Raw genomic sequence first — 23,425 nt, 5'->3', positions numbered from 1 at the left:
GCTGGGCTCCCGCAGGGCGCAGCTGGCATGTGACACTCCCCGGGACGTCACGGGGAGCTGCTCGTGAGTGGCTGAGAACAGAATCTGGCTTAATGCTTTTAACAAGTTAATGTTTGTGCTCATGGGCTCTGTGCACAGTTAAGAATTAATTAAATCCTTTAAGGAAGTCGTTTATGTCTGAGACCAAAGAAGAGACTGAGGGGCCGGATCACCCCCGAGGAGGGAGGCTGCAGCCGACAGCCCGCCCGGCCCGGCCGCTCCCGCGCTCGCCACGCGGCCCGTAACCGGCTCTTCCCGTGAGGCCCCTTGGAGGCCGGGCCGGGCCGCCCTGAGCTTCCGCTCCATCCAGGCGCCCGTCCGATGCAGCTCCCTCGGGGTCTGCCATGCCGGATCCCGCATCTCCCGCGTCATCAGAGTCCCAGGAAGGCGCGTCCGGGGAAGCGGGGCCTGTGTGTGGTCATCACCGCGAGCCCGGCTGGCTCGGCGTCGGGGGCTCACAGCCGCGGGCTGGGGCGGCGTCGGGGAGCCACACTCTCTCTCGGAACCATGCTAGGTCTCGCCACCTCTGAGGGAGCAGCGCGGGGCACGGTGACGCCAAACCCCGTCTGTTTCGTTGTCCCTGTAAAGACGTCCCTGTGTCCGAAGCACTGCCCTTGAAAGGGGCGAGCGAGGGGGCCTTTCCCGGTTCAGCCTCAGAGCCGCCCGGGCACTCCCGGGACCTCTCGGGCCCGGGCTGTGGCTGCCCCACTGCGGCTGCCCCACTGCGGCTGTCCCCAGGGTGCACTGCCCACCCAGCGCCAGGGACTGGCCGCGCTGCACACGCATGCCATGCCCGCCTGCCGTCTTTGTCCAGCTCCGGGGAGCGGAAGCCAGTTCCGGCCACAGACAGGACCCCTCTTACCTGTGAACTCGAAGGGAGCAGGGACCCCACGACATCTGTCCTCAGGCGATGAGGTTCCCAGTGAAGGCTGCAGGGGCCCCCTCTTGGCCCGGCCTTGGCCCCAGCGGGAGGGAGCAGGCCCCTCGCCCTGGTAGTCCCTGGGCCCGAGGGAGTGCGGAGCAAAGGCCGGTTTGGGGACAGGGGACAGGCAAGGCAGGAGTCCGCATCTCAACTTAACTTTTATTCTTTAATGGGGAGGAAAGGTCAGTTGTTCCCATTGGCTGAGGCACCAGGACACCCTCTTGCACTCCGGTCGGCGGCCGAGGGAGGGCTGTCCCGGGCAGGGGAGGCCGGCCACGGCCGCCCGGCGCCCTGTGGGAGACACAGGGACACCCGCACAGCATGACGGCCACGCGAGAGACCGCCCCGTGTCCCGGAGGGAGCCGCGGGTCCCAGGGCGCCTCCGGCACCCTCCACCCCCACCGGCCCCCGTGGCCCCCCTGCTCCCCGCCCCCCCCGGAGGAGAACGCAGGCCTCAGGCCGGAGCCTGCGGCAGGCGGCAGGAGTCAGCCGGAATTTAATAACAGTCTTCTCGTTTTATTTATTTTTATAATTACCTTTAATTTAGAGCAAGTGATACAAATTTCCATTTAGGGTAATGATATAGTTTTCTCTTAAATGCATTAAAGTAAAAAATAGTGAATTAATTAAGAAGCAGTTAGCAGGGCCACAGACACGTGCCAGGAGCGTGACGGTGTCTCCGCGCGGCGGGGCGCGTGCCCTGCGAGGCCGTCGCACGCTCTGTTTCCGAGACCGGCGGGGGGACCCGGAGCTCCCGGACTGTGGGGCTTCAGGAAGCAGAGCTGTGTGGAGAAGCCCCGGGGACAGGCCACATCGCCTGCAGCAGCCCCCGCCTCCTTCCAGCCGGTTTTCCTCGGGAGACCTCGGGGCCCTGCCACCCCAAGGCCCTAATGCCTGAGGGAAAGCTCACCACATGTCAGGTGACACACGGGTCCTGACTCCCCTCACCTTCCCATCCTGGCCGCCTTGCAAGGCTTCGCCCCCGGGGCACTTCCTGTGCTCTCCCTGCGCTGGCGTCCGGCCCGGACTGTGCTCTCCGGCGAGAGACGTGTCTGGGCCCCTTGTCCCGGTCCTGTGGTGTTCCCAGGCTGTGGGGCCACTTTCTCCTCTCAGTCCCCGGAGCCTTGCAGGGCAGCGTCCCTGGTGCTCGGCCGGGCCTGGCCTGCTCCCTGCTCGGTTCCCCGTGGAGCTGGGGGAAGGTTGCTCCTGGCGGCCACCCCGAGGCTTGGCTAATGCCAGCCAGGGACACTGTCTGTGGGCCTCAGCGATGGCTGACACACGCTCGGCCGCAGCTCCTCCTTCTCTGCCTGCTCCAGGGGACCCCGCTTCCAGGCCCAGGTGTCCGGCCTCCCTCACCCTGTGCAACAGGTACAGCATGGGCCGCGGGGTGCTGGGCTCTGTGCAGTGACGTGGGCGCCGGGCGTCCCTGCAGCATGGGGGACAGAGGGGGCAGGGGTGGGGCGGACGGGGACGCGTTTGTGAGCCACACGGCTGCACGGCGCTGATGCTCTAAGGCCTCGGCAGGTGCGCGTGTTTACTGAGCGTAGACGGGGAGCGAGGTCCTGACCGGCCAGGCGCCTTCGGCCTCGGGCGGTAGGAGGTCCAGCCCCAGGCAGCTCACGGCACGACCCGCGGGCTTGCGGAGCCCCAGCGAGCGAGAAGGCTTCGGCTGCGGGTGCCTCCTGGTCCAGAGCTAAGGCCGCGGCACGGAGCAGCTGACCGGTCCCCTTCCCCGCCGCTGGCCTGCTCCCCGGGCCCCACGCCCCCGCCCACCGCAGCCCAGAGTCTCTGTCTTCAGACGCTGGAGTCGCGGAAGCCATCGCTCCGGTGACTGGCAGCGGATCTCGTGCCGAGCCCCGAGCCCATCGCCACAGCTAGTGGGAGGGGTCCCCCGACGGCTCGGTCGAGCCCACGGTCGGGTCTGGAGGTTGGCTGCCTCCCACCCAAACCCCAGGGCTGAGTGGGAAGAGAGGCTCCCCACGCAGGACTGTGGGGGGGTGGGTGGGGGCCCGGCGTCTGCTGGGGCCCTGGTGGGTGGGGCGCCCAGCCCCAGAGCAAGTCCTGAGTGGGGCGGTGATCTCGGGGAGCCCCGGCCCCAGCAGGGGCTGGCTTTGGCAGCAGGCCCCCCTCCCAGCAGACCCGTGCTGCGGGCAGGGGCTGCTCGCCTTCCCAGGTGGGCGAGGCCGTGGGAGTGTCCCCGAGGGGGACCTCGTGCGAGGGCTTTGTGACACCCCGGGGAGCCACAAACCAGCCCCACTCGGCTTCCCCAGGCCTGCACGCTACAGACGCTCTGGGCATTAAAAACGTGCTGCTGACTTTAACGGCAATAAAATATCTGCTGTTTATGAGTAATTAGCCACTTCTGGAAAAGAGCTCTATTCCTTTAAATTTATGGGGTGCCTTGATTTATGCATTTCATGGGGGGATGTCACGTTACATCGCATCAACCCGATGTGACTTGATGCGAATCGAACACGCGAGCGGGCGGACGGGGGCCGTCGAAGCACGTTTCTGAGTAGGGGCCCGGCCGCCACGCTGCTTCCTCGGCACGGGCCTGGGGGGCCTTCACCCCGCTCGGCTTCGGTCCTGGTGCCCCGGTCCTGGCTCAGGCGGACGAGGCAGCAGCCGACGGCTCCCCCAGTCTGCCGACCGCAGCTGGGGCAGGATGCAGTCAGGAGCCTGACTTTACGTCGTCTGGTCGGGGTTGTGAAGCCGGGGTGCTCGGGGCCCAGCAGGGGAGGTTGTCGTTGGAGCCTTTCCGTAGCAGCTCCCTCCCGTTTAGCCGCTTAGAGGGCAGCGGCAGGAACGTTCTAGAACTTGTTGGTCAGGCTGTCCATCTGCCTGCACGTTTCTCCTTGCACCCCACTAGCCGGCATTGGCTGGCACCGGCTAGATTTCTCGAGTGCTTAGGAGGCCAGCGTCTGTGACCTTAGGTGGGCCGTCACCTGCCGTCTGGCCTCGGCTGCCCCTTCTGTAAGGTGTGAGGTTTCTGCAGCCATGCCGTGCATCCTGTCCGTGGGGTCATCTCCTCGCAAGGACGGAGGGCCCGCCCATGTCTCGTTCTCAGGTGGGGACGGAGCCACGTCCCCGGGCCCTCGGGGGTGGGCAGGGGCAGTGCTGGGACGTGGCTGGGTGGGCGGGTGGCCGTTTGCCGGAAGTCTTGGGCATGGATCCTTACTTGTGCCACAGGGGAAAGCAGTGGCTTTGACCTCGGCCCCCGCACTCAGCTGGAGACCCCGGGGCACGGGGCGCGGCAGGAGCGGCCGGCCTCGGGCCGGGGCCAGCACCCCCACTGGGCAGCGCCGTGGGGTAGTTTTAACTTCTCGTTAGCAGCGCCGTTTCCGTGGTCATCGGCCAAGTGTGACTCTTTCCGTGGGTTTCCTGTCCACGTGCCTGTTGTCCAGGTGCAGGAGGCCGTGTGCTCCTCGCCCACGTTAGTTGCCAGTGGTTTTAAAAATAAGGCAGGTGACGTCACTGGTCTCCCGACCAGCACGGAGGCCCAGGCCGGGGCCCGGCTGTGGGCAGGATGAAGGCCGGCAACGGCGGCCGGCAGCCGGGCACTGTCGTCGCAGGGGAAGCTGCGAGGTGGCCACGCTGGCCTCACCGGGCACCGCAGCCCGCGCGCGTCCCCACCGGGCCTCCGACGGCCTTGCCGTTGCCCCGTGGCGCCGCGTGTAGCCGAGGACGTGCCACCGCGGCGCCCGCGGCCCTCGGTTCTTCTGGGACGGGACACAGTTCAGCTTCATTCGTCACAGAGTCCAGGAGAGAGACTCCTCTGGGCCCCAGAGGGTGACAGGGCCCCGGCTGCCGCCCGCCGTCCCTTGGAACTGCCGCGTGTGGCCGTGCGGCCCATGCCTGCACACGGGCCGTGGACGTCGGAGGGCGCCCGGGGCCTCTGGCTAGCGTCTCTGGGAAGTGACCCCCGTCCGCCTGAGCCGAGGGTCGGGGGACACAGGAGTCGTGATCGTGATGGAGAAGCACGGGCTGTCTGGGGGGCGGGGGGCGGTACGGGCCACATGCTCAAAGCACCCCCTCCCCGGAGGAGGGGAAGGGCCAGCTCAGTCTGCTCCTGCGTCCGCATGACTGGTGTGGCTCAGGGTCAGGGCCGGCTGGTGGGCCACAGAGGCGTGAATCAGGAGGCAGGAGCCGTGTCTGTGGCAGAGTCGGGAGGGTGGTGGTCAAGCCTCCTTGGTTTGAGCATGGGAAGCTGTGACTTGGGGCCGGGGCCTGAGGCCACGCAGCTGTCTGGGCTGGGGGGCTGGGGTGCAGGCGTGGCTCCAGGGTGTGGCCGCCACGGGCAGGAGGCAGGCCCCCCTGGTGCAGGTAGAGGCGGGGTGACCGGCTGTCCGGGGAAGCACTCCGTCCCACGGAGGGGGGCCGGGCGTGTGGGCGCCGCCCCGGGAGCGGGGTGGGGTGGGGAGGGTCTTCTGCCTGCCCAGTGAGGTCCCTGAGTGCTGAACGAACGTGGGCGAGTGAATGCGTGAGCGTCCGCAGCCAGCAGGGGGTCGGCGCGGGGCAGGAGGGCGGCCGGGGCCTGGAGCCCCGCCCCCAGAGTCCGTTTCATGCAGAGCACCGGGTTTGGGCCACACACGGGGCCCCCGAGGTCCCAGTGAGCGGACGGTGGAGAGACAGGGACCCAGATGAATCGCCGTGGTGCGGGGCGGGCTCAGCTCCCCGGGGAGGGCGGGGTGGGCCATGTGACGCAGGTCTCTGTGGACGCACCTGTCGCCGGTGTGTGCCTTGAGGAGCGGAGGGCAGGTCCACAACGGCTGTGGTCCGGGCGCGTAGCTGCTCTGTGCCTGGCCTCACACGTTTGCTGCTGGGTCCGTTGGCTTCGTTTTTCATTCACTTCCTCATTCACTCATTCACTCATTCACTCATTCGCTTGCTCTTTTAGTCATTCGTTCAGCAAACGTTTACTGAGCGCGTGCTCCGCGCCTGCTTGGTGCCAGGGCTGGGGACATGCCAGAGACGTGGACGGTCATGGCCTCCGCCTCATGCAGCTGCTGGACAGGCCCGACCAGTGAGAGCCGCTGTCGGGGGGACAGACGGGCGCCCACCCCACGTCAGGAAGGGCCTGCTCGAGGAGGTGGCCTTCGACCTGTCACCAGATGCAGGGCGCAGGGAGAAAGTGGGCGCTGCAGGGGGTGTTCCAGACGAAATGCACCCAAGGGCACCAAGGCCCTGAGAGAGGGGGTCCCCTCTGCAGACACCGATGGGTGTAACAGGCGGGCCCCAAGCGCGTGAGAACCGGGGTCGGTCTTTGCTTCCGCTCCCTTCCTGGCCGTGGCTGGAGTTTGCCTCCGTCCCGGGGGTCCGTCTGCGCCTGGCGGTGGTGTCCGTGGCCTGGGCGGCGGCTCCCAGCAGCCCACGTGCCCGTGAACCTGGCCGGGCCGCGTTCGGGCCCCACCAGCTGCCCTTCCGGCCACTTGGTCGGGGCTTGTGGCCCCATCTCCCCTGCTCTCCCTGGAGGCTGGCTCTGCCCGGGAGCCGGAGCCGCTGCACTGGGGGCCCCAGGGGACCAAAGGCGCGAAGCCCTGGCAGCCTCACCTGCCGGCCCGGGCGGGTGGTCGCAGGCAGCAGAGGCTGGCCCGCCACTGGGGGTACCTGTGGGTGACGTGCGTCAGGCTGGCGTCTCCGACAGGTGCCGCTGCGTGCGCCCCGCCCAGGCCGGCCCTGGGGGACGCGCACTTCGGGGTCCGGTCCTCCGACCTCTCGCACGGGCGCCGTCCGCGCTGCGTTGAGCTCGGCGCCAAGTTCCGTCCGAGGCTTTGTCATGCGAGGGTGACCTTCAGCACAGCAGTGCCGTCCAGAGGTGCCAGGATCCGGGCGGCTCTCCCCAGGGTGGGAGGGGGCCGCTGGGTGCTCTGCCCTCTGGAGGAAGGGGCTGCGGGGTGTCTTGAGGGGCCGGGCTCCCCCTTTGTCCCACGGCAGCAGCCGTCTGCTGAGACCAAGCAGGGAGCCGAGGCAGGTTACAGGGGATTAAGCATCCACCTCCCTGCACGACGGCAGCGGCTCAGGAGGCCGAGAGGAGCCTGCGCGCGAGGAGGAGTCGAAGCCCCGCACGGCGGCCGCCAGCGTCTCTTCTCTCGGCTTCGCGCGATTGCTTCGGAGGCAGGTCGTTCGCTAAAAACTCATATCTGTGCAGGTCGTTCCGGTGTTTTCCCCGAAGGGCTGGCACAGTTCAGGCGATCGATCGCAGAGAGATTGGGGCTGCTTCCTTCCCAAATCATCACCCCTGGGAGAAGTGGGGGTGTCGCTCTGTGGCCTGGATTCTGGGGGACCGGGCTGGGCTGCCGCCCACACTGGCTGTGTGTCGCGATGCTGTGGCCGCTCCCTCTTCTGCACCGTGGCCATCGGACGCTCGGAGGATGTCGTCTGGACGGCGGGGCCTCCTGGAGCCCCCCGTGGGGGCTGATAAGCGCCAGCTTGCACGGAGGGGCGGGGCCTGGACCCTGTGGCGGGAGCGCGTGGGGTCCCTGGGGACTGAGCGACCGCTGTGAAGCGTGTTTCAGCCCTCAGGGTGTGAACAGGTGGTGTCGACCCGCCACGCTGCCTGCCCACGCCCACGCCCCTGGCCAGCCCCGAGGCGCGGGCGCTGGGCCCTGCTGTCTGTCTCCACCGCGGGCACCATGGGGCGCGGGCTCCTCGGCCCGTGCGCTGCCGTCCCTCTGTTCCCGAGCGTTTCATGAGAGAGCGAGCCGGCATCCGTCAGTGCCCAGCCCCACAGGTCCAGACGTGGAGCAGGGACCCCCGGAGCCCGCCTGCCCACCAGCGTCCGGCTCGGCCCTGGTCGGTCTCCCTGGCCGTGCGCCCTTGAGGGACTTGGACTTCCTGAGCCTCGTTTCCTGATCTGAGAGCGGGGCCGGGGCTGTCCCGACCGCCTGGTGGGGAGAGGCTGCGTGAGGTCGCGGTGGCGACGGCCCGGCGCGGTGTTGGCGTGTGGCGTTGTGCTGGGCGGGGGCGGGGCTGGAGGTGGTGAGGTCAGCGGTGCTGGCGGAGACGGCGGTGGAGAAGCAAGGCGGGCGAGGAGCAGGCGGCGGCGGCCAGGGCTGGTTTCCTGAGCTTCCTCTGCCTGATGGGCGCACACGAGCCCGTCCTCGGCCCCCAGCACCTGTCCGCCTGGCTCTGCGTGCTGCGGGCAGACAGCGCGCCAGGCGCTCAGCCCCGAGGGCCTCTGCACCCGGAGCAGGTGTCGCGGGGACCCTCCGCGATGTCTTCCTTTCCCGGAGGACGTGCCCACTCTCCGTCTTCAGTGCCGGGCTGCAGATTCAATCCAGACTCCAAAAGCCAACAGATGTGCTGGGGAGACCTCTTTGCCTCAAGAGTTTAGAAGTCACCCAGAGTCTTCACGGAGAGGGCGCTCCGCGTCCCCTTTCCCCTCCCACGCCCTCTGACTGTCACCTCGGCACCGTGGCGGCCGGCTGAGGTTGCCGGGCACCGTGGGCACAGCCAGCCCGGCCGAGGCCCGCTCGCCACCCTGGCGGCCAGGGCCTGAACTTTGGCCGTGACTCCGCCCCCACAGGGAGAGCCGGATGCCCGGCGCACAGCCGGCGCCCATTAATACGTCCGGCACGGTTTAACCGCTTCTGGCCCTGTCTGCTGGGGATGTCTCTGCATCAGTCAGAAGGGATCAGGTCACCCGTGCTGCCCTCCTGTTATCTGTTAATCATCTGGCAAATAAACCACTCAGTATCCTGCCCACCTCAGTAATGCCTGTGATGTAATTTGTTTGGATGCCCAAATGTCACCGGCGTTGACTGTAAGAGATGAAAAAATGTACTTGCTCAGCATAGCCAGCTCGAGGCCGAAATGCGAGCATGAAATCTCTGGTTTATTTTTGTGATCGTGTTTACAGCTGTTTAATGACCCTGAAAGGTTCGGTAGTCTGGTGCTGCGCTCTTCGGAACAGGCGCCCTAAGCTCACGGCAGCCGCGGCAAAGACAGCGCTGCAGTGGGCAGGCGGCATCTAATGAGAAGCCTTGGGAGCCGGGCGAAGGTGTCTCCGGCCCCGTCCCCCGAAGTGTGAGGCTGCAGGGTGGCTGGCGGGGCCGGGCCGGGGGCGTCCGCACCTCCGGGAGGGTGGCCCGCCCGCCGCCGGGACCGCAGGCTGTCCCGCGGTTTGAGCCAGGCCTGCTCTGGGGACCCTGCTGGGGACAGGCTCGCGCGAGGTGTCCGGCCAGCGCCTTTGCCCGCGCTGGCGAGCGGGATGTTTACTCGTGCTTGGCTAGCCAGCGGTATCTCATTTTAAAAAATCCAGTCGGAATGGTTATTTTAAAAGTCATTTTATTTCCCAGCTCATCTTTTTCATGGTATAAGGATAAAACTCTTCCTGGCAAGTTCTGTATATTTTGGACTATTCATAAGCTTACTTTTTTTTTTTCCCCTGTGCTAGCAAAACGAAGCTGTTTTTGTGTGAAATGTATTTAGACTTGTGGCAGCTGGCGTTGCTGGTGTCCCGATAGTTTTAAATATTTCTTTGAGCGAGAGATACAATTAGGTATCTTTACGGGGAGAGTTAAGTGGAAACTTCTGTCACTGGTGGCACAGGAAACAGTCTTGACGGCAGAAACGCAGAGCCAGAGCAGCCGCCAGCGCCGTCACGGGGCCCGGGGGCCTACAGAGACCGGGTGACGACGGAGAGTGCCCTTCGATGGTCCGTGTCCCCCCCGGCGGCTTTGGTGCTCGGAGAGCCCCCTCGTCAGGAGACTGGGAGCCACACAGCTCCGACACGCTCGCACACGCACGCACATGCACACACACTAACACACATGCTCACACGCATGTGTGCACATACTGATGCACATGCTCACACACACATGCACACACACTAACACACATGCTCACACACATGCGTGCACATGCTCGCACATACTGACACATGCTCACATGCACACACAGACACACACGCTCGCACACACTCTCATGCACACACACGCATGCACATGCTTGTACACTCACACATTCCTCACACATGCACACACTCACATGCACACACATGCACACGCTCACGCACATGTTCTCACACACATGCACACATGCTTGCACACTCACACAATGCTCACAAGCACACACTCACATGCACACACGTACACATGCACACACTCACGCAATGCTCACACACATACGCACATGCTTGCACACACTCGCATGCACACACGCGCACACACATGCACATGTTCTCACACACATGCTCACACACACATCCACACATGCACACACTCTCGCACGCACAACCTGTACCCGCAGCTGCAGTGGCCTCTCCTTTCTCTGAGCCTTGGATCATTGCTATTCTGTCGTTGGTGGCCTTGCCCGTGCTGGTCCCTTGGAGCCAGGGGCCCTCGAGGGCAGGTGCACAGAAGGCCCCTGGCACGCAGTTACTGCCTGGCTGAGATGGGGCTCAGAACGTGCCGGGTGGGTGCAGCGGCAAGGCTGGAGATGTCGAGGCCGACCCAGGTTTCGTGAGGCCCGCCCAGGTGGGGACCCAGCTCGTCCTGCCTCGGCCGCGTGGCCCAGGGACAGCACACCAGTTACCTGCGTTCTTTCCGAGAACTCGGCCCGCCTTCTTCTCTGAGTCCCGTGGCTAGCCTTGGTTAGGCTGGACCCACGAGTGCCTGCACCAGCTCGTGGAGCCGCGGGTGGCAGGATTCTGAGGTGACTGTGCGGGGTGGCCACGCCAAGCTTCACCTCAGCTCATTTGAGGGCCAAGCCCGCAATCCTGGAGCATCCCCGGGGGAGCTGGCCAGCTCCGCTGCACTGCCCCCCGTGGATCCAGTGATGGAGGTCAAGTTCTAACGGGGGAGTCGCCCTCCTCTGTCCCCTTGTGCCCAGCAGCCAGGCCGTCGGTGCACCCCAAGCCTGGGATGGGCCCCAGGGGCGCAGGGAGAGACATTCTCCAGGCGGCCAACCTCGCAGGGTCGCCCATCCTCCAGCTACGACGAGCTCCGATTGGGGGGTTCACAGACTTGCATGGAGCTGGTTTGGGGCCCATGAGCTGGGGTGAGGGGTTCTCCCTCAGGGCTTACCACGTGTTACGGGCTGCATGTATGGGGTCCCTTCCCTCACTCACCCCGTGGGTCAGCAAATACTGAATGTACCATGAGCCAGCTCTGCGCCTGGCCCTGAGGCATCATCGGTGCCCAAGGCAGACACCACCCTGCTCTCACGGAGAAGAGGGGCGTCTGCTCGAGGGGCGACAGCAGCCTTCCCCCAGAGTGAGTGTGATGAAGAATGTAAGCAGGTGCTTCCAAGGGGGCTGGGGGCATCGGCCTCAGTGAGGTGGGCGCAGGGGGCCTTCCGAGACAGGGCCCCGTGAGCTGAGGCCTGCACGAGGAGGAGAAGCCGGCTTGCCTTTGCACATTCTAGAACATTCTGTGTTCAGCAGTGGTACCTGAAGACCAGATGCTTAAAAGGGTTTTTAAAAAGCTTTGTTGATTGAAAATAAGTTTTTAACCATCAAAGGAGTCCATACTCAAACCTAACTTGAAAACTCCCACGTTCATTACCTGGCAAGTGGAGCTGTTCCCTGCCCAGCACGCATGGGGGAGGCAGGCGGTCCTCACCAGGATGCCCCGTCCAGCCTGTCCCGTCCAGCCTGCCCCGTCCAGCCTGCTTCGCAGTCTCGCAGGGTGGCACATCCGGCCCCCCCCTTCCCCTCCCCCAGCTTGTCAGTGGCAGCCTGGAAACAGCCCGTCTCCTTGGACCCGTGCCTTCTGCGCGGGCCACCTGGGCAGGCTTCGGAAGGGGGCCGGCCATCCGGGCTTGGACTTCCCACACATCCATCCCCAAGGGGCTTCAGGGTCACACCCCGTATTTGCCCAGGGGAGGAGCTGGCACAGTGGGACTGGCTTGGAGGTGGCAAAGGGGGCTCGGCCTGGCACCTCCAGTCACATTTGCACGCTGGTCCTGCTCTCCCGTGCTGGCCAGCAGGCACCATGCGTGTGGGGGTCGGCCACTTTGTCTACCAACACACCTTCAAGTGCCAAGGACAGGGCCTGCACACAGTGGGGACCCAGCAAGTTTGTCGAGTGACTGCACGGATTTCCATGAGACGCCACTCTGACCAGACTCCAAAATGGGTCTGTGTTTTTTCTTTCATTTATATGACTGCCACCAGAAATGGAAAGGGAAGGCAGCAAACCGGAGGCCTCTGTGTACCGCCCGCGAGGGTGGGCGTGTGGGCGTGTGCGCGAGCCACGCTGTCGCCAGGGCCGCCAGCCCCACGCCGCGCTCGCGCTCCCGCCTCCGCCTAGGAGTAAACGCGCACGGCCCCCCGCAAGGTGGACTCCTGCCCCGTCCTCCTGCCCGGACAGCCGGGTCCCCGCGGGAGACGCTCCGCGCCACGCACGCTGTGCGGGTGGGACCAGCAGGCGGCCGACCCTGCCGGGCTGAGTGTGCTTCCTCCGCAGCGGGGCTCGGTCCCCGCACGGCGCCCCCAGGCATCAGTTCTGGCGGGGGTCGGGCGCTGCTCCTCGACCCCTGGCTGGTCACACGTATAACGTTGGGATACAAAGAGGATAGATGTGTGAAACAGCCCCGAAATGGCAGGAGGCAGATTTGGGACTCCCCCAGGCTTGGGTTTATTTGCTGCCTTTCAGAGTTGAGTCCTCACGTGCTCTGCTGTGGGGGCTCCCCTGGCCCCTGCCCGCCCCCCCTCAAATGGTCTGGCTTAGCTGTCCGCATGGGCGGGAGAGGGGGCCGTCGTCACTACTACCAACAATTGCAAGGACCAGCTTTGAGGTTTAGCATCTAACAAACAGCTTTGAGTTCTAATTTTCTGCAAAGCACATTCTGCAGGTACAATTTGTACTCATTACTGTATGTTGGGAAAGTTATTAAAAACACTCAAACTTGGTGAGACTTCCTGTGGCATCGTCCCTGGATTTTAATTGGCTTTTATCTAGTTCTTTAAAAGATCTCCTTAAGCCCAATCAAAGCCCCCGCCTCAAATCTTGTGCCAGCTGACGGGCAGGGAGACCCCATTATGTGGTTGGTGTGAGTCTTCGCCTAGATCTGAACAGTCTCAACAACCCACTACGATTCCGTCAGGAGATAATTTATACTTCTTTTGATGGGCACAGTTACCAAATGACAAAATAACAGTGTTTCGTAACATAAGGGTTAAATCTTAATCTCCGAGGTTTGCAAAGCCGCTGCTCGCAGTCTCCTTAAAATTTAATATACCTCGTTAATGCTTCCTTGCAAACACTGAAGGATTTTTATGATTATAATCATGTGTTACAGCACCTAGTACTGTTTCTAAGCAGCATACTAATCAGCTTAATGAGATATTACTGCACTTTTTGTTGACTAAAGCAAAATCCCTTTTATTGTTCTAAAGCCTGTCCTTTACTTTATTTTTTTCCCAAAACATTATCTTGTTTTATTAGGTATCAGTAAATATCATGCCATTGGTTTTTTTGTTTGTTTGTTTTTGGCCAAAACATAAAATAATCTCTTTTACCCCCGACTGGCAAATGTATTGAACTTTGGAACCAGAAACAGAAGTTTCAAGTTCAGCCTAGTTGGTGCTGCAAAGCATTCAGCTCTCAAGGCCAACTTGAACTGAACCAACAGGTGCGGGCACCACCTGGGGGGCCGGAGGAGGTCCTGACACGTGGACCCTTGATTTGTTACTAGGTGTCGAAAGTGGTAAAACATTAATAATTTAAATGCGAATGAATAATTGCAGTCGGTAAATAGAAAACACAAGGAAGACGCTCTATTCGCCATAACAAATTGGAGGCCCAACGCCATGTTGCATAATTGGCATTTAATAATTCATTTTTTTATTATTGTTTTCGACCGCAATTCCTTAGCATTATTGTGCGTAGGTAAGGCACGAAATGCAAACCCCCCGCCAGCCGAAGCTGGCGCTTCGCGGTGCCACCCTGCCCGCCCGGGTCTGAACTCTCTCTCCATTTTCAGGGATGGAAGAAGCCAGTCTGTGCCTCGGAGTGTCCTCGGCGGCGCCGGAAGCGGAGCCCCACCTGGGCGGCCCTGTCCTCAACGGCCAGTATGCCATGAGCCAGAAGCTGCACCAGATCACCTCCCAGCTCAGCCATGCCTTCCCGGAGCTGCACCCGCGGCCCAACCCCGAGGACAAGCCCCCTGCGCCCCTCGACGAGAAGGCCCGCGTGCCCATCGGCGGCCAGCCCATGGGCAGTCAGATGGCGCTGCTGGCCAACCAGCTGGGCCGGGACGTGGACACGAGCCTCAACGGGCGCGTGGACCTGCAGCAGTTCCTGAACGGGCAGAACCTGGGCATCATGTCGCAGATGAGCGACATCGAGGACGACGCGCGCAAGAACCGCAAGTACCCGTGCCCGCTGTGCGGCAAGCGCTTCCGCTTCAACAGCATCCTGTCGCTGCACATGCGCACTCACACCGGCGAGAAGCCCTTCAAGTGCCCCTACTGCGACCACCGCGCGGCGCAGAAGGGCAACCTCAAGATCCACCTGCGCACCCACAAGCTGGGCAACCTGGGCAAGGGGCGCGGGCGCGTGCGCGAGGAGAACCGCCTGCTGCACGAGCTGGAGGAGCGCGCCATCCTGCGGGACAAGCAGCTCAAGAGCAGCCTGCTGCAGCCGCGGCCCGACCTGAAGCCCCCGGCGCACGCGCAGCCCGCGCCGCCGGCCGCCTGCCACCTGGTGCCGCCCGCCAACCTCGGCGCGCCCGACGCCGCCCACCCGGTGCCCTCGCCCAAGGCCGCGGGTGCGCAGGACGACGCGGTGGCACCGGCCGCCGGCTTCCGCTGCACCTTCTGCAAGGGCAAGTTCAAGAAGCGCGAGGAGCTGGACCGCCACATCCGCATCCTGCACAAGCCCTACAAGTGCACGCTGTGCGACTTCGCGGCCTCGCAGGAGGAGGAGCTCATCGGCCACGTGGAGAAGGCGCACATCACGGCCGAGTCGGCGCAGGGCCAGGGCGCCGGCGGCGGCGCGGAGCAGGCGGCCAACGAGTTCCGCTGCGAGGTGTGCGGCCAGGTGTTCAGCCAGGCGTGGTTCCTCAAGGGCCACATGCGCAAGCACAAGGACTCCTTCGAGCACTGCTGTCAGATCTGCGGCCGGCGCTTCAAGGAGCCCTGGTTCCTGAAGAACCACATGAAGGTGCACCTCAACAAGCTGTCGGCCAAGGGCAAGCCCCCCGGCGACGCGGACGGGCCCGTGCCGCTGGGCGGCATGTCCCAGGAGGCCCACGCCAACCTGTACTCCCGCTACCTGTCCTGCCTGCAGGCGGGCTTCATGGCGCCCGACAAAGGCGGCCTGAGCGAGCCCAGCCAGCTCTACGGCAAGGGGGAGCCGCCCATGAAGGAGAAGGAAGTGCTGGGGAAGCTGCTGTCCCCCCTCTCCGGGGTGGCCCACGGCGTCCCCGAGGGCGACAAGCACGCCCTCCTGGGCTGCCTCAGCCTGGTGCCGCCGCTCAAGTCCAGCTGCATGGAGCGGCTGCAGGCGGCCGCCAAAGCCGCCGAGATGGACCCGGTGAGCAGCTGCCACGCCTGGCAGCTCATGGCCAGGGGCATGGCCATGGAGCACGGCTTCCTGTCCAAAGAGCACCAGCTGCAGCGCGGCCAGGAGGACGCGCTGGCGGCGGCCGCGGTCACCTTCGACAAGGAGAAGCGGGAGTACGTGCTGGTGGGCGCGGACGGCTGCAAGCAGAAGGTGCCCGCCGACCTGCTGCACGGCGCCAAGGCGGCCGCCGCGCGAGACCTGCCGGCCAAGCTCGACCCTCTGGAAGGCGGGCGGGAGTTTCTGCCGCACGGGCTGGGCCAGGCGCTGGACTACAACCCGCAGGGCGCGGGCGGCGCGAAGGACAAGCCCACCGAGTGCCCGGACTGCGGCCGCGTGTTCCGCACCTACCACCAGGTGGTCGTGCACTCCCGTGTCCACAAGCGGGACCGCAAGGGCGACGAGGACGGGCTGCACGCGGGCCTGGACGAGCGGCGCGGCTCGGGCAGTGACCAGGAGTCGCAGTCGGTGAGCCGCTCCACCACGCCGGGCTCCTCCAACGTGACCGAGGAGAGCGGGGCGGGCGGCGGCTTCTCCCAGCCCGGCAGTGCCCAGGAGGACAGCCCGCATCCCTCCTCGCCGTGCTCTTCAGGTAGGTCGCCAGGGCGCTGGGGGCGGGGCGGGGCGGCCGGCCGGGGTCCCCCGGGCCGGGGCCGGGTCTGCGCAGGCGCGGTGCTGGAAGAGCCCTCGCTGCTCTTGCGAGTGGCCCGAGGTGACAGTGGCTTGCTGGCACGTGTGGACCTCGCTGTCCCGGCCTGCCTCAGGGCGGGGTCGCTCCAGCTCTTCGGCCTCCTTCGACACTGGCCGCCAGGAGAGGCGGTTGACCCTTCCCAGTGCGGCGGAGCCGGCCAGTGGCTGGTTAGCCGGGGGGCGTGGCCGCCGCCGTGCCCCGCGGCCACCCGCCCACGCTGCGCCGCGAGCCTGGGCGCTGGCTTCCCGCCCCGTGCACGGGCATGCACCGTGCGCTCGGACCCGTGCCGCTCCTCCCGGGTCGGTTCCCATGATTCTCTCACTCGGACACCGCGGCGTGCCTCGCCAGACGGTACCTGTGTCCCCGTCCTTCCGAAGTCGGCCTGGCTCCCCCGCCAGGCTCCTCTGGCGCCTGGGGAAGGCGCGGAGGTTTGAAACGCAGAGGTGCGACGACACGTCTTAAATTGCACTGTGTTCCACGGGCGATGCAGCTTTGGGGTCTAAAATAGCAGAGCAAAAAATCTGTCATCAAAATGTCTGTGAAATGCTGAAGCTTCCTGGCCTGGTTTGGGGAAAGAAAAAAAAAAAAAAAGCCTCGCCTGCGACTGCTGAATTTCAGTCCCTACCCAACAGCCTGCGAGCTGTGGCCGCCGCGCCCGCTGCCGGGCCCTGACGAGTGCCCGTGGTCGGCGGGTGCGGGGCGGCGCCCGGGGCCCTCCGCGCTGAAGGCGTCCCGCTCCCGCCGCAGCCGCCCTGCCGCCTGAGAACGGACGTCACGCCGCAGCACACGCCTCGTTACCACTGGCAACATTGATTTCTGCAATCAGCCATTAAGTCTGGAAAATGAAGGACAGTTTGAGGCCCCTCAAGGCTGCGCACTGCCCGCTGCCCGGGAGCCGGCAGCGCGCTGGCCAGGGACATCCTGGAAAAGTTTTCCCTTTTTCCCCCCATTCTGGGTTTCAGTAAACACTGCAGGATGCGGGGCAGTCCGCTGCTGCAGTCCCGGAGCAGACGCGGGCTCGGCTCTGCTGCCGTCCTGCCCAGCGTCCCCTCCAGCACGGAATGGGGCTGGACAGGGTGTGAGGCGGCCGGCTCGCTGCAAACCGGCGACGAGCTGCTCGGACACATAAATCTGGACTCGCATTCCAGAGATTCCGATCCCACTTAATGCCGCTGCTTAAACACCCGTGAAACGCGCCGTCTACCCCGACTCCGCGCCGCAGTCTTGATTTATCTCTGGTGAGACGGCCCGGCAGAGCCGGAGCGGCCCCGAGGGCGCGGCACTGCCCCCTCCTCGGAACGGACGGTGCGAGGCCAGGCTCTCCACGTGCCCCTGCCTCGCAGCGCGAGCGTGGAGGTGGACCTCTGCGCAGGGCGGCGGAGTGCCAGGCGGCCCCTGTCACCGGGGACGACCCCCGGCCTCCTGGGAAGAGGCCCCCGCGTCCGCGCGGGGTGGTCCGGCTGCCTTTGGACCGGGCACCTTCCTGGGGCAGGAAGCAGAGCGGGCTCCCCGACGTCTGGGGGCGACGTGGCACCAGCGCGCACGCCCCTCCCCTCTCCCCGGCCCTGCCGGAGCGCTGGGGTCGGGTCTTCGCGGAGAATCCCGACGCCAAATGTTCGAGTTCTTAATGACACGTTTCCCGTGTCGTTCTCACCTTCTGGCCAAGTGAGAGCCCCAAGCTATTCCTGGCTCTCACATTTCCGTAGCTCTGAGCTCTCTGGTGAAGAACACCGTTTTGCTCAGAGGAGCCCAGGGGGCGAGCGGGCGCGAGGGAGCCCGTCCTGCGTGGTGGCTCTCTCCCCACTTTTATTTCCCCCGCCGAAGTCCTCCGCGACTGGGAGGACCGATCCTTTCATTTCTGTTCCGCTCTTTGTTTTCTTCATATTCAAATTAGACCCTTTCATAATTTCTTGGCTAAGGACGCAAACGGATGGCATACCAACATGCAGCCCAGCCAGGGCAGGGCGATCTCGGCTTGCGGGATTAGCGGAGGGACCAGCCGGCCGCCTCCCCTCTTATTCCCGACATTTAAATAAAATGTTTTGACACAATAGGTGTTTTAGCATTACCTGTTAGAGAGAAACCTGCAAGGTGAAGGGGAGGGGAAAAAAATCTTTAAGTCCTTCAGGGAAGAAAGCAGCACTTATTAAGGCCCCTCTTAAGAAATGACTGCAAAACTCGGCTTTACAAATGTCTCAGACGGCATAACAATGTCGCAAAACTTAATTTGCATCTCTTGATTCTTTTTTTTGTTGAAAACTGGGTCAGTAGGGCCTGAGAAACTATTTTTTCAGATCTTAACCAATGAATTCTTCTTTATAAATCGCTGCTCTTAACATGATAGTAGTTCTGAATTCATCATAAAAACCCTTTTTACAGAGAGCCTCTTGGAGCGGACCTCCAGAAGAAGGCTCACAATGAGTGGCAGAGGCGTCCTTTGTTATCTGATGTAATTCTTTGCAAAGGAGGACTGGGGACCGAGTGGCTGTTTAAAAATGTCTTGCTCAGACCGAGACAAGGAAGGGGTCAAGTTTGCAATCAAACAGTTATTGCCGAGATGGGCGACTGTCAGCGCCAGGCTAATGTGGGATGCAGCTGTTTGTTATGTGAGCGAAAGAATGTTTGAATCAGTGAACATGTGAAAATGATTCCAGTGAACCAGAAAATGCGTTTGTTCCCGTGCTCGCCGCACGGCTGAGAACCGGGCGTCAGACCCGCCGTGCAAACCGGGGCCTTCCACGCACCGCGGGGCCGCGGCGGCCCCCGACGCCGGGCGCGTCCCCGCCTCTCCCTTTGTCTTGCTGCTGCTGTTTATCCGACTTAACAGTAATTTCACACCACGGTCGATGCCATCTCTGCCTCCGTGCACAAAGCGGTGGGAGACGGTTTGGAGGTGGCAGCCGACAAATTTTACTCTTTTCTGACATTTAAAAACGCGGGCGGTGGTTTTGAGGCGCCCTCATTGCTGGCATGTGGGCAGAAGCCCCCGTGGCATGGGCCCCCGCATCTCCCCTAAGACCTTGGCCGGGACCGTGCCGGGGTCTGCGCATCGCTCCAAGTCAGGAGACAGCCAAAGTTCTGTTTCTTTAGATTTTGCTCTGGAAATCACGCTCGGAATAATTAAAACTTAATGTACTAAGAAACGATAGTGTTCATTGTATCCAACAGGGCCGTTACCTTCTGCGGTCCCCGTAATTTCGGAGAGGGGCTAATTGAAGTGCCAATGCTGGGAAAGGGGTAATTGGATGCGTTGACCCTCTGTGCGTTAACTAAGTCAGCTGAGTTCTGCGAGCCACGCAGAGCCAGGGAGACACGCAGGAGGGGACTCCTGTGTACCCCGCTGCCGCTGGCGGGAGGCCGAGGCGGCCCCGGGGGCCCCGACGGCCCGGCCAGGGCCCTGCGGGCCTCTGCGGTCCCCCAGCTGCGCTCCTGCGTGCTGGTCCCGCCCCGTCTGCAGCCCTTTCGACCGCAGCACCCAACGCGTCACCCAGGGCCCCTTGCGTTTCCTTCCGCTGGGGACCGAGATGACAGATTTTCCTCCTTTTCCACCTCTTCTTCTCACGTGGCTCCTCCCCCTGCCCCCGCTCTTGGTAGCCACCGGCTGCTCTGCGCCAACGCAGCCAGGCACCCAGGAAAAGGGGGGAAACAGAAGAAGCAAAAATTTAAGACCAAGGATTAAGATCTTCATTTTTTTTTTTTTTGCTTGTGCATTCCAATTGTTCTTAAAATATTTGGCAACGTCAATTAGTAACTGAGCAGAGTGAGCTGATGAACACAATTTTCCGGCAGACTGAGCACCCTATTGTTGCCGAGCGAGCAGCAGATTTCTGAGGTCATTATCATCCTCCGGTTGCCCGGCCCAGCTGCTTCCTGCAGCAAAAGCCAAACTTTGCACTGGGGCTTGGGGATGGCATGCGGTGCCGGGGGCCGGGGCGGGGGCCGGGGCGGGGGCCGCCACCCAGCGACCGGGAAGGACCCTGAGTCTCCAGGCTGAGCTGGCCCGGAAAATTGCCCTTGGGCGGCCCCCTGCCCGTCCTCTCTGGGCACCCCCAGGCGGGGGATTAAAAGGGCCGGGGGAGCCCCTCCCCCCCACCCTGGGCTTGGTGGCAACTAAGCTCTTAGCTGAGCAGAACTTTGGGAAACAATAATCCCATTTACAAATGTACTTAAAAACTGTTAGCCCTGTCTAAGGCCTGCGAGCGCTTCCCCGTGGGTAGATGCCTCCATTTTTATGAAAAACAGGAAAAAAGAGAAGAAAAACAAGTCCTTTTTTTAAACGATGAAATTAGCAAGTTAAAATTAGTAAATTTGGGGATGACAAACAGGGATCATTTCATTCTCCAGAGGGGCCTTTTGAGGAGATGACTTCGAAATTCCGTGAGAATCGCATGCAACGTGGAAGGTCCTCGCCCCATGGCCCCCTCCGGAACCGGGAGCGGGTGCAGGGGGACGGAGAGCCCCACTCTATGAAAGGCCAGCCGTTAGAACCTCGCGCCAGGCGCAGCCCTCCGTCTGTCTGTCCCCACCGTCCCCACGTGGGCATGGGCGTTTGTACAGATCGGTGCAGGGAGGCGGGTGCGCCAGGTTCTGGAGTCTGACTCCCGGGGGCAGCGGGTGGGGTCGGTCAGCAGCCTGGACAACTCCACTTTGGCCCCTCGCTACCTCCCCACCTGGCTGCAGCGTCGGCCCACTGGGCCTGGTGCTGGGTCACTGCTTATCCTGCCTGCCCCGTCCCGCCTGCCCCGTCCCGCCTGCCCGTCCCGCCTGCCCCGTCCCGCCTGCCCGTCCCGCCTGCCCCGTCCGCCTGCCCGTCCCGCCTGCCCCGTCCGCCTGCCCCGTCCGCCTGCCCGTCCCGCCTGCCCGTCCCACCTGCCCCGTCCGCCTGCCCGTCCCGCCTGCCCCGTCCGCCTGCCCCGTCCGCCTGCCCCGTCCGCCTGCCCGTCCCGCATGCCCCATCCGCGAGCCGGTCACCTCCAGGAACCCCCGCTCACCTGCACACTGGCGCTGCTGTGACGTGGGAGCAGCTCCTGGGGAGCGCCCAGTGCCGCTCTGGGGGTTCTGCCCGTCTTCCCCTCGCCCCTTCGCAGAGGGCGGCCCGATGGTGCTGTCCCTTAGCGTTTCAGAAAGACAGGGTGCTGGCTCAAGGCCTTCACGTTGGACTTCGATTTAAAAGCTGAGTGACCTGCAGTCCCGGAAGCAGAGTCCCCCCCCCCCCCACCTCTCGACATGCCCAGGTCCGTGCCATGTGTCCAGGGAACCCGTCCCTGGCTGCAGGGTCCCCTGTAGCCCCAGCGCCCACCCTGCTCCTCGGACAGGCACCTGTCGCCGGGGCCCACCCTGAGGTGCCGAGCGTGCCCTCCGTCTGCACGAGTGTCCCCGTGAGGAACAGAAATGCTTGCTTGCACCCGTGTGTGACGGCAGCAGAGAAGCCACAGGGCAGCACGGGAGGTCGCAGCGGGGCGAGGAGGTGGGCTGGTGGCCTCCGCAGCCCGGGCGCCAGCCCTGGTCCCACGGACCATGTGAGGACATCTGGCCGGGTCGTGGCCATCGCCTTGGACTCTCCGGAAAGAGCCGGAGTCAGCCATTCGCTGGGCAGAGGCTGCACATGCCTGGTCGTGTGGCCAGATGCGGTGTCGTGAGCTCCTGGGGTCACCTCTCTCCCACCCCCTTGCTGTGACTGCAGGCCACCCGCCACGTGGCACCGCCAGCAGCCGCTCCTGAGAGCAGGCGGCCTGTTTGGGGCAGGTCGGGCCCCCGCTCGCCCAGGCCTCTTCCTTGGCGTTAAGCTCGGAGGCCTGCCTGTAAGAGGCCCTCCCGAGCGGGGAGAGGCACGAAGGCCCCTCGCCCTACATGTCCCGCCTCTGAGAGAAGGTGCTGGTAGATGGCCCCGATGGCCCTGAGGGGTGGGACAGGGGCAAGCTTCAGCAAGCCCCGTTTTGCTGGCCCCCCACGTTCTTCTGGGGTCTGGAAGGGGGGCTGCGGGGACGCGCGGAGCTCGGGAGGGCGGCGGGGCACTGGGGGGCGGCGCGTCGCACGTCGGAGCCCGCGGGCCTGCAGAGCGAGGCCCAACTGCCGCGCCGCGCGCAGCGTTGGCGCAGAGACACCTGCAGAGACCCGGAGATTGGATCCGCGGGACACCCCGCATTCGCGATGACTGGGCTGGAACCTTTGCCATCTGCGACCCGCGGGCCGCCCTGCTGGCCTCTGGGCTCCTCGCCCCCTCCGCCTCCCGCGCCTCTGTCGGCATGCGACGGCCCCCCCGCCCGTCCGTTCTGGGGCCCGGGGCTGGCACGCAGAGCAGGAGGTGGGGCCCGCTGGCAGGGCGCGGGCATTTGGCGGGGGGCTCTGATCTCCCCGAGATCTCCCCGGGACCGAGCGCCGCGGCCACTGAGAAGGGCCGGGGTCCCCCTTGCCTCCCCCTGGCACGGCGGGGCGACAGCAACATTTACTTAAGCTGTGGAGTTTGGCACCGCTGCCGCCGGCGCCATCTGGAAGGGCCTCGCACGGAGCCGTGGACTCTCCGGAAAGAGCTGGGGGGTGGGGGGGCTCAGGGCGCCTTCCCCGGGCGGACCCCGAGCGCAGAGGCACCTAAGCGGGCTGGGGCCCCCTGGGCGCTGCGCCTGGCCGGCCCACGCCGAGCCCCGCCGGCGCGGCTTCTCTCTGTTGGGGCCGCACCCCACCTCCGGGTGCCGAGTTCCCGCCAGCTCGCTCTGTCGCGTCCTGCTCCCCTCCCTGGGTGTGTGGGTGCGGAGGTGCCGAGCCTGCCGAGGTTGCCTGGTCAGTCTCGGACACAGCCCTGCCGTGCCTGGGCTTGCGAGCTCGACGTGAGGGGTGCACGCAGTGCCTCTCAGAGGTGCTGGGGACACAGGACGGAGCTGGGTGCTGGCTCGTGACAGACAGCCCCGAGCTAAGCAGAGGTGTGCCCGTCCCGTCCCTGGCCCCTGGCTCCGTGCAGGCTGCACAGCCCGCACGGCGTGGTCCGGGGGCTCCCCGCGGCTAGCGGACGGTGGGCCCTGCGCCAGGGGGCCGTGCCCAGTGCCCGGCGGCAGCCGGCAGGCGGCCGTGCTCAGGTCGGTGCGCCCCCGGGCGGCCTGTCCGGGGCCTGGCTTGCGGGACCCGTCTCTTAGCTGCTGCGGGCCTCGCTTTGCGTGGCCTGTGGCCTGTGTCTGAGACGCGAGACGCACAGCACAGGCTGACGGCTGGGTTGGGCTCCCCGCCACCTCGCCCGGGGGCCAGCCGTCCCCCCGGGGTGCCCGGGCCAGTGGG

The 23,425-nt window shown here is 64.3% G+C and overlaps 1 protein-coding gene across 4 annotated transcripts in view; it reads left to right on the top strand.

Moving 5' to 3' along the window:
* Positions 1-23,425, top strand: part of ZNF536 (zinc finger protein 536) — a 207,375-nt gene that overhangs the window by 132,384 nt on the left and 51,566 nt on the right. For all 4 annotated transcript variants that reach the window (XM_036231211.1, XM_036231212.1, XM_036231210.1 and 1 more), the window contains one exon: positions 13,889-16,060. In XM_036231211.1, the coding sequence (XP_036087104.1) occupies positions 13,891-16,060 (2,170 nt within the window). In that variant the 5' untranslated portion in view covers positions 13,889-13,890. The remainder of the gene's footprint in view (positions 1-13,888; positions 16,061-23,425) is intronic.

This window comes from Rousettus aegyptiacus, unplaced genomic scaffold (assembly GCF_014176215.1).
Source record: "Rousettus aegyptiacus isolate mRouAeg1 unplaced genomic scaffold, mRouAeg1.p scaffold_m13_p_14, whole genome shotgun sequence".
Classification (NCBI taxonomy): Eukaryota; Metazoa; Chordata; class Mammalia; order Chiroptera; family Pteropodidae; genus Rousettus; species Rousettus aegyptiacus.
The sequence above is the reverse complement of the archived record's forward strand: the minus strand, read 5'-3'. Positions and strand labels throughout refer to the sequence as shown.